The sequence below is a fragment of the Arachis duranensis genome, unplaced genomic scaffold (assembly GCF_000817695.3).
Source record: "Arachis duranensis cultivar V14167 unplaced genomic scaffold, aradu.V14167.gnm2.J7QH unplaced_Scaffold_165934, whole genome shotgun sequence".
In the NCBI taxonomy this organism is placed as follows: domain Eukaryota; kingdom Viridiplantae; phylum Streptophyta; class Magnoliopsida; order Fabales; family Fabaceae; genus Arachis; species Arachis duranensis.
In genome coordinates, this window is record NW_026264258.1 from 2,949,280 (window position 1) to 2,959,774 (window position 10,495).

Below are 10,495 nucleotides of genomic sequence, written 5' to 3' on the forward strand. Positions count from 1 at the left end.
AGAGTACGCAACTTCTTTCAAAGTGTTCCAATATGCACCCGTAACTTGATAAAGTTCGAATTTGTCAAACATTGGCTTGTCGAAGAATTCAACAATAACTTGTCGAAAATATTATTTTTTATGATTTTTTTTGCTAGATGGACAAAAGCAAAAATACTTATTATCATTGAATATTGTCTTCGACAAACTCATATTCAACCATTTCTCTTTCTTTCTTCTTTTCTTCTTTTATTTTTTCAACTTGTCAAACTCTCTCAACCAAATAGGCTAAATCAGGAATATGCACATTGAGTCATTTTCAACGTATATACAAGCCAAGACCTTTGATGGCTATTTTGACGATCTCGCTTTTAGAGATCGACACGTAACATCGATTGCGAATATTTTTTAATCGAATTATATAATCATCTATCGATTCTCCATCATCTCGTTCTATTGCAAGCAAGTATGTCAACGAGACATTCAATTCTGTCCTATAAAATTGAGCATGAAAAGTATTTTTCAATTGTGCCCACATTAAAATTAAATTGGGTCTCAAATTTGAAAACCAAGTGAAAGCATTTTTTGTTAATGAAGCAGGAAAAAACTTCATTCTCAAGTTTTCATTATTTGTCAAATTTTCTAATTCGACCATATAGCGAGCTATATGCTCGACAGTTGACTCTCCAGCCTCTCCTGTAAATTTTATAATTGTTTTGGGATTTTTTACACTCATTGGCACTTCTGTCATTTGCACTGTAGAAGAAAAAGCAGAAATAAAATATAGTTGATACATGAGACTCACATTGATACCCATTCTATTGAGGACATCCTCGATAATTCTTGTCACCTGGTAATGATACCCACGCTGTGTGTGAAGTCTATTCAAAACTTCATCAACATTTTGATCTCGTCGAACGAGATAAGGGATATTTTCTTTCCTTTCAAGATTGTTATATACATTCTCCTCATTATATCCTATGTTCTCCTGGTCTACTACCAAATCTTGGGGAATAGACTGTCCCTCATTATAATCGACAATTCGAACAATTTTCTCAACTTGTTTAACAAACAGATCATATTTTGACTCATTGTCAGCCAGGATAGGATTCAGAATAGTAGTCATCTGGTGAGTCAACATGTTGACTATATCATGATGGCTTTCGTCAATATATTGTCGAAACTCAGCCATCGATCCTGAATTATTCGACGAGGAGCCCACTTGGTAATCTCAATTAACGTCGGGATATAAGAAAGAAGATCGGTTAGAAACCGTACCTGGCACATTTCCAAATCTGACTGAAAATGTGTAACCGCCCATAAGAGACATATAGCCAGGAGGAAGGCCAAATGGAAGCCAACCTGTGGTTACTTGCGGTTGATTCTGCACTGAGGTGATCCTAGGGCGTGAATTTCACCCACTACCACCAACACTTGCATCAATAACTGCAATATTCTCCCCAGAATTATACTCTGCATGTGGAATCAAATTTGCAAAAATTTGTATAGTAGTTATTGGGGCATCATTACTTGTTTCTGCATTGTCATTTGAAACTTCGTCAAACATGGTAACAATTATACCACTTCTTAATCGTATGCACCAAATATCAACACTACATGCATAATGCAACAATTGAAAGCAACAAATTTTGACATAATTAAATTTTAAAACTGTCCCACTGGGCGTGTCAATTTGTTTTGTCGATTTTTAGCAAATCAATAGTGGTTCGATATCTAATGGTCTGGGAGCGAAACCTACTCCTCTTTTGCAGGTATCAATTTTATTTGCATCAAAATCTATGCCTTTGACAATGACAAAGAAGAAAGAACTAAGTTTTGCAGAAATTCAAAATGAACAATAAAACTTAAATGGCTTGAATAAAAGGGAAATCAAATTACAAGAAAGAAAAAGTGTTTGGAAAAATAAATGGCAAATTAAAAGGTAAAGACTGGAAAGGATAAAAGTTGTTGAATTTAAAGGAAAAAAAAGGACATTGCAAGGAAGATAAATTGCATGAAAAGAAAGTTGCAGGGAATTTAAATGAAAAGTAAAGACATGGAAGGAACCCTTCAAAGAAAAAGACTCTTGATTGACTCAGAAAGTCGCTGGGATGTGAGTGAGTGTGAGTGTTTTCTCTGAAAAGATTCCAACCTTTGTTCTTTCGATCTTTCACGTATTTATAGAAGTCTTCGACCAATCAAATTCAGATATAACTTCCACGTGCGTCAATCCTTGAATAACCGTTCCCGCTCTCTTTGAGTGCCGTCTGTAACTGCCACTGACCATCTTAACTTATTAACTTTTTCACTTTTTTGATTTTTTCACTCTTTCTTGACGAGCAATAGTCAATCAAATTTCTCTCCTTCATCGATTGACCATCCTCGATGAATCCTATGTAGTTAATTTTCACTTCTTTTCTCAACTAACAAATTGCTTTAGAGATTGAAACTCCTTTGCCTTCGATTTAATTTTCTGTATATCATCTGTGACACCACTAACCTCTTCTTCGATACAGCTGACCTCCGTCGAGTCTGCCTCTTTGATTTTCACATTTGCGTCAATCGATTAATAGAGACTACCTATTGGAGTACCTAATTGATTCCAATCCAAAATTAATTCTAACATGTATTTAAAAGTTGATTGAAATATTTTTTAGCACTTAACAATGATCGAAATCTATTCTTATTGAATATTCGCTTGTCAAAGAGTTCAATAATATCTTTATCGAAAATATTATTTTCGATATAACACCAATATACTCCTTTCCTATATACAAAAAAGTATATAGTAACAATAATCGGTTTAATAATGCTTGATAGAACACTGTCCTTTAATTATATATTGTAATACTCGTAATGAAATTTGTGAATTTTATAATTATATTATGAACAGTTATTAAAATTAGTTATTAGTATAAAATATATGCTAAAAGATAAAATATGTATTAAAAATAAGCTAAATAATACATATATTTATATATGAATATATAATAACTAATTTTAGTGGCTAATTTTACTTAGCATACAAATCACATTTTTTATTTGCAAAACATCCATAAGGTGCGAGCGCTCGCTCTCTGCTGCTTAATCATTTTTCTTTTAGGATGTGTTTGTTTACAGTACTGAGACACAAAATCGTATTTGACAGGAGAGATATGAACAGAGACAATGTCTCCAGAGACACTGAATTAGTATATTTTGTATCTATCCTAACAGAAAAGACACGGAAACACTAACAAGGGACACAACTTATTTTTCATTTTTTCTTTCATTATTTTGGTTAATTTTTCATAATTATATTTTTTATTATTATATTTTTCATCTCAAATTTTTTGAATGAAAGAAATGAGAATAAATTGAATTTTCATAATTTGTTCTAATTTATTACTAAACAGAATACAAGAACACAAAATTTTGTGTCTCTGTTCATCAGTGTCTTGTCATGTCTTATTCTTAGTGTCTTGTCTTGTCCTATTCTCAAAAATAAACACAGTCTTAGCTATGCAATCAATTTCTTCTATTTTTTTTGTTTAATTACTCTGTTTGCCTCTATAGTTTTGTGAAATTTTTAATTAGATTTTTATACTTTTTTTTCTTTTAATTGAGTCTTTGCACCATTTTTTTTAATTGGATCCCTATACGTTTTTTCCTTTTATTTAGGTCCCTATACTAAATTTTTTTAGTTGAGTCCCTATACAATTAAACTAATTATTGTCAAGAGGGATATAATTGAAAAAAATTAGTGCAAAGACCAAATTAAAAATAAAAAAAATATAGGAACCTAATTGAAAATTTTACAAAACTATAAGTACCAACAAAACAATTAAATCATTTTTTCTATTTGAATTATCCTTTAATTTTAATTTTTCATTGATTCTTATTATATTTGTCTAATTTCCAAGATCTATTAATTTCAAATCAATCTTGCTACAATATATTATATTTTTAAATATAAAAAATTTACTTATTAATTTGTTCTTATTCACTCCAACACAGATCGAAGTTCTACTTTATGAGCTACTGACCCAATGGGTTCTCAATTCGTATGCACAAAAGTGACCCACATGTCACTCTACCACTCGAGAAAGACTTGAACAGCTGACAGAAGCTCTCAGACAGACAGGCTCAAATCAGATGGCCAACCCCTAATTAGTCGTTTCATCATATAGACATTTGCTTTAAAATCGAAATATCTTTCCAAGTAGCCCCACCCGCCAACCCATCAACGCTCGTGGAAGCACTCTTCGTTGCAAAATTCACGATCAGATCTAGATACTTTCCTTTCTCTAGTTGTTCTTGACCAATATCCCGCCGACCATTCATCCTAACGAACAATCGAACATAATTAAACCTTTTACTATAATGTAATATATATCTAATAATAATCATAACAACATACATCGGCCTAAGCTTAGTAGTTAAAAGTTAATTTTGAACAACTTTAATTTGCTACCCAATAATAATAATAATAATAATAATAATAATAATAATAATAATAATAATAATAATTAAAGATGACATTGTTTTACGTACTATATGTACTATTGGCTCGGCAATTGAAATAAAAGCACAGCTTTTGGGAAATAAATTAAATCCATGCATGGATGCATGAGACAAACGGTGGTAGACAAACGCAAAACACACCTAATTAATTAACTTGCATTCTACGGTATTGTGATCATAAGCATTTTCCATTTCCATTGTTGTATGTGTCAACCTTTGTGCATTCTTCTCCTCTCCCAATAATATATATGGTGGGTGGCACATTGCCCTTTGAGCCCTTATCACACTCTCTCATGTCTTTCTTCTTCTTTACATTCTTTGGACCACATGCCTTCACACTTGGTTAATTTAGTATCTATTAATCCATACTTAATTAAGATCAAAATTCTCATAGGATTAAATATTAAAACAAGTTGGGTTGGTTTAGTTGTTAGTTTATCAGTATGTTTAAATAAGTATTAGAGATTCAAATTTCGTCTTATACATATAGTAATAATTCATTGGTTAGTGACAAACCCTTAAATAGAGTTCCAATACATGACAAATGTAGCCCGTAGTAACAGCGTACGATCCAATCTTAATGCTTGGTCAAGTAATCACATCTTCTCCCCGTGTTATTACTTACAAAACTCCATTCAATTTTATCACATACTTTATTCATATCCAGTTTAAGAGTTAAATCATGATTTTCGTTTCACTTATTTTTTAAGAGTAAAGCTAAGGAACCAAAAGCATATCAGCCAAAATCTAGCCAAATACCTTTGGATGAATTCAAAATTTTTACGAGTTAATATATATGGATATTTCTTCTACTAAGTATTAGAATGTTTCTTTTTCATATTAAATGGATGTTCTTTTATATATTTTTCGAATTTGTGATTATTAAAAGTGGATAGATTAATGTGAGAAAAAAGATGAAGGTTTTTATAGGTTTTAATTAGGTTTATTTAATCAATTTAAAATTTTATTAATTATTGATATAAATTAATATAGTTTTGTTTAGTTTTTGGCTAATAAGCTTTTGGTTCCTTATACTTTTCCATTTTTTAAATAGTGCATAAACTCATATATATTGTTATTTATGAGCCGACCCTCTATAAAGACATTATGCGAATCACTAATAACTCTATTAATCACACCTTGCATTCTATGCACAAATTTTTTTTAGATAATTTTAGGTTTAATTACTCTGTTAGTCTTTATAGTTTCACAAAAATTTTAATTAGGTCTCTATATTTTTTTCCTTTTAATTGAGTCCTTGTACCAATTTTTTTTTAATTGGGTTCCTACACTTTTTTTCTTTTATTTATGTCTCTGTACCAATTTTTTTTAGTTGAATCCCTATAAAATTAAGCCAATTACTACTAAGAGGGACTTAATTAAAAAAAATTGGTATAAGGATCCAATTAAAAAAAAGTATAAAGATCTAATTAAAAATTTTACAAAACTATAAAGACTAAAAGAGTAATTAAACTATAATTTTATATCCCACACTGCTAAGACTAATAGGCCTGATTTATCTCAGTGGTAGCATGCTGAATTTTTAGAATAAGATAATAAATATGAGTATGATGGAAATGTTTAAGCAATTTACCTCCCCAAAGAAGCTTTTAATCGCAGTGATAATGTCTACTTTGATTATTCTCCAATAAAACTAAAAGAATTTTGTCATGGATCTCGTTAGAGAGACAATAGACTATTTGTACAATGTGTATAATGGGTTATTGAGTTACAAAATGAACATCTCTATATTATCTAAAATAACCATCCGAGTACTAGGAATAATAAACATCTTCCCAAAAGTTTAAATTGATTTTAGAGTTCACCACCTTTCGAATCTAACGCTCTAATATCATGTTATGATACCACTCATCCCAAAAGTTTCAGCTAATAAAAAAAAATAACACTAATAGTTATATCTCTAATATTCCATAAACCTCTATTGTATACATTGTACAAATATTCTATTGACTCTTCATACTTTCATTTTTATCATAATTCCATCATCTCCAAAAGCAAAATAAAGATCGATAGAAAAAACTGCATCTTTAATTTTTTTTTTTAACGTTTACCGGGACAGTCTTACAAAGAATCGGTTCGCAGCTCCATCTATTTTCATTGGAAGTAATTTTGAACCACATAAGCTATCTCCTTGACTTGAATTATTATTATTATTATTATTATTATTATTATTATTGTTATTATTGTTATTATTATGCATGAGATTCATCTGAGACATTAGATGAATGTATGGGGATTTGAAAACATTTTGAAGAAGGCGAATGTTGGAAGAATAGCTCCTATCTTTGACTTAGGGTTTAATAATATATAGCTAGCTATAGGTGTGTACGTATATCTATACTAACATTATTTTTATTTTATTAATTTCTTTTTAAAATAATTAAATCAACACAACACTAGATTAATTATAAATAGCAACTTGTTCCTTTGGAGTCATTCCCTCTTTTCTGCCATTTATGAATTTTGGAGAAACATATATACACCAAAGGGAGAGTAGAGTGAAAAAATTAAACAAACACATTCATACATGGTCATGGTGATGTTGAAGAGAAGCATTTTTTGTGTTTTATTTTTATTGCTTAGTGCTTCTTGCTTCTCCAATGCTCGGTTGCACCCTTCAGGTTTCTTTAATTTAAATCTTTATCTCTCATGTTTTTATTCATATATTTATATAGTTTTTTTTAATTATTTATACTGTTATAGTGTTATTATGTATATATGTATTAATAGTCACTCATATATATAATATTTAACTATATATATAAATAATTAGAATTTATTTGTTCTAATAATTGTAAGAATACATTATTATATGATTATGATACTCAAATGTTGACCATTCAACGTGAAAATAAAATGCAGGTGGAGCTGAAGTTAATGTCATTCCTGTTATTACAAAGGTAATTTGTTTACTATATATATTATCTTTTTAATCTTCTTTTATATAATAATAATTAAGGGTATATATATTTGGTTAGAGATTAAAATGGATGAAATTTTGTTATCCATGAATTTAATAATATGTAAAATTACACAAATAATTCATTTATGAAAATTCTATCTCACCCTAATTTTATTCGTAAATATTATTTTAACATAAAAATTAAATAGATCGAATTAAAATTTTTATGAATAAATTTTATGTTGTATATACAAAATTTTAGCCATATTTTACCTTTTAACCAAACATATTTTAAAAAATGAGGTGTTTTTATTTGGATAAATTAATAGAAGGTGATTTAGCATATATTAATTATGATTAGGAACTTGTTAAACAGGTTAGTGTTGTAAACACTAGTAAGGTGATGGGAGACCAAGTTGAAATTGAAGGCAATAAGAAAAGTGGAAAGGAGAATGTAAGAAAATATGTGAAGAAGAAGAGAAGTTTAAGGAGTCGTTTGGGTGGTGAGATTGTTGATGGAGGATTTGTGGCTTTTACTGCCGATTACCATTCACCAAGGCACCATCCACCTAAGAACAACAAATGAATATAATATATATTTCATATTTTCATTTTGAAATATATGGTATATTTTAATTTTCTTGTTTTTACTCAAACGAACTTTTGTTTTTGTTTATGCTTTGTGTCTATGATATATGAGACGAGTGTTTTGTATCTTGATTTTCATAGTAAGGTTAAACATGTCAAATCAAAGTGATGTGTATTTTACTTTTAACTTGTTCCTTCAGTATTTAATTTGTTTCAACTTTTTGTTAGCTAATTAATAGCAATAACTCTTGGCTAGGACTATATTATTTTTTATTTTTTTTTCTACTCCTTTAGCATAGTCATTCTCCGGTTAATTAATCAAGAAGTATAATGTTTTTGTACTCATGCATGTTAGATTAGCTTCTAGTTTTAAAATAACGGAGATAAAACAATCGAGGGATATTTGTGGAATTTGGTAAAAATAAAATAAAATAAGGGAGATAAATAGAGTTTAAAATAAGGAGATGTGTAATATAAAAATATATAAAGTACGGATATTTTGTTGAGTTGCTGTATTATTCGTGTGTCGGACATATTTCGAATATGATATTCATCGACATTCGTCTGATATGTCATGTCTTAATAAAAATTAAAAAATTATTCTTCGAACATGTTTGGACACACTTAAATATCATCACATGTCAGTGTGTCCAACCTTATTTTAATTTTAACATGTATTGTTGAAATAAATTTAGAAATAGTATATATTATTATTTATTAAAACAAAAACTATTTTAAATACTTTATATAATCAAAATAAAATATTAAAAATAATTAAAAAATTAATTTATCTTTTAATATCAATAAAATATCAAAATATCATTACTATTTTTCTAAAAAATATTTCATATTTTACACATATGAGTATCTCCGTATCTTATAAAATTTTAAAATTTGTGTGTTAACGTATTTCGTGTCGTATCGTATCTTGTGTCAATATCAGTATTCAAACATTTATTGTGGATGAAAATATATCTTAAGGGATATTTTTATGATTTTTCTTTTCATTATGCATACATAAAGTTAAAATTAAAAATAAATCAAATCAATTCAATAAGTTAGTTTGAACTCAATTTATTAATAACTCAAAAAATTACATATATGAACGTCTGACTTAAGTTTGAGCCTAAATTTTGAATTTGAATTTGAACAAATTCGCTCATCGATTTATGACTCGATTAGATTATATATAATTTAATCATGCACATATATATATATATATATAATATAACTTTACAGATAAATATAATTTTATATATAATTATAATAGATGTCATAAATTATAATTGACAAATAGATAATATATAATTGATAATTTGAACTAATTCATAAATTTTTGGTAATTAAACTTAAATTTTTAATTGAGTTGTGAATCAAACATAATTTTTATGAGCTAAATTTGAGTGTAATATGGCTCGACTTAACAAGCCTATATTTATTTAATAATTATTAAAGTTTATTAAGACCTTAGACAATATATTTAAACTCTATTTTCTAGTTTCGGTTGGATTACGTTACTTTGGGCATTAATAGAACAAAACTTTTAGTTGTATAAATCCTTAAAGGTTACTAAATGCCTTTATTGTTGGTTTCAAGTTTATGGATAGATGTTTATACTTTAAAGTCCGTTATTATGTTTTCTTCACTTTATTAGTTTATTCCTTTGTTTTAAAATATTTGTCACTCTCATATTATCTTTGAATTACTCTTTATTTAAAATGTTTCAATAATTATGTTTTCAAATCCATGTGTAAAGTATTTATTTTCTAATAACCATTAATTAACAATGCTCATTTTTTCTAGTTGGTGTGCATGCAAAAATAATATTAATTAATATCTAATTCTATAATATTATATTATATATTTATTAATAATAATTAATAAATACTAAATAAGATAAATTCTAATTTTTTTTGTTATTTTTTTTACCAAATATTTTTTAATAATATTATCTTCCACGTGATATCCTCTCATATAGATACTTAAATAATGTAATATATACAATCAACATCAAATCATTAATATCTCAATCTCACGTTAGATAAGCTGATTGATTGTATCAAAGAACAAAGATATATATATAATTTTTTGCAAGAATTTTCAAGGGGAAATTAAATGACTAAGGACAAAAAAGAAGATGAAGAAGAATGAAGGATGGTATATCTTTGTCTTTGCAGGCCAAAGGTATGTCTCAGAATTAAAGGCACAATACTAATAATAATAATAATAATATAATATTTTAATTTTAAGAGTAAGAATTAAGAATGTAATGCCATGGCGGACCCCTTTACCACCTTGCATTGAGAAAAACACTGCAACTAAAAAGAGTTCTCATTATTATTGTCTTAGATTAATAACGAAAATATTTGATAATAAAAAAATTAATAAATATAGTTAAAAATTTATTTATTTAATATTTATTAATTATTGTTAGAATTAATAGATATTAAATAAAATAAATTTGGATTTTTTTTGCATTATCTCTCTAACATTATCGAATAA

At 27.8% G+C, this 10,495-nt stretch overlaps 2 protein-coding genes across 2 annotated transcripts; one reads left to right on the forward strand and one right to left on the reverse strand.

The window, feature by feature from the left end:
- Positions 1–298: 298 nt before the first annotated feature.
- On the reverse strand, positions 299–1,171 carry LOC127743840 (uncharacterized). Its single transcript, XM_052256015.1, has one exon. It carries the CDS (start codon positions 1,169–1,171, stop codon positions 299–301), a length of 873 nt encoding a protein of 290 aa, XP_052111975.1.
- A 5,799-nt stretch (positions 1,172–6,970) lies between these two features.
- On the forward strand, positions 6,971–8,060 carry LOC127743864 (protein GOLVEN 5-like). The gene is made up of 3 exons (XM_052256041.1): positions 6,971–7,124; positions 7,366–7,403; positions 7,782–8,060. The coding sequence occupies exons 1-3, from the start codon at positions 7,031–7,033 to the stop codon at positions 7,989–7,991; spliced, it is 342 nt and encodes a 113-aa protein (XP_052112001.1). The 5' UTR covers positions 6,971–7,030; the 3' UTR covers positions 7,992–8,060.
- Positions 8,061–10,495: the final 2,435 nt, after the last annotated feature.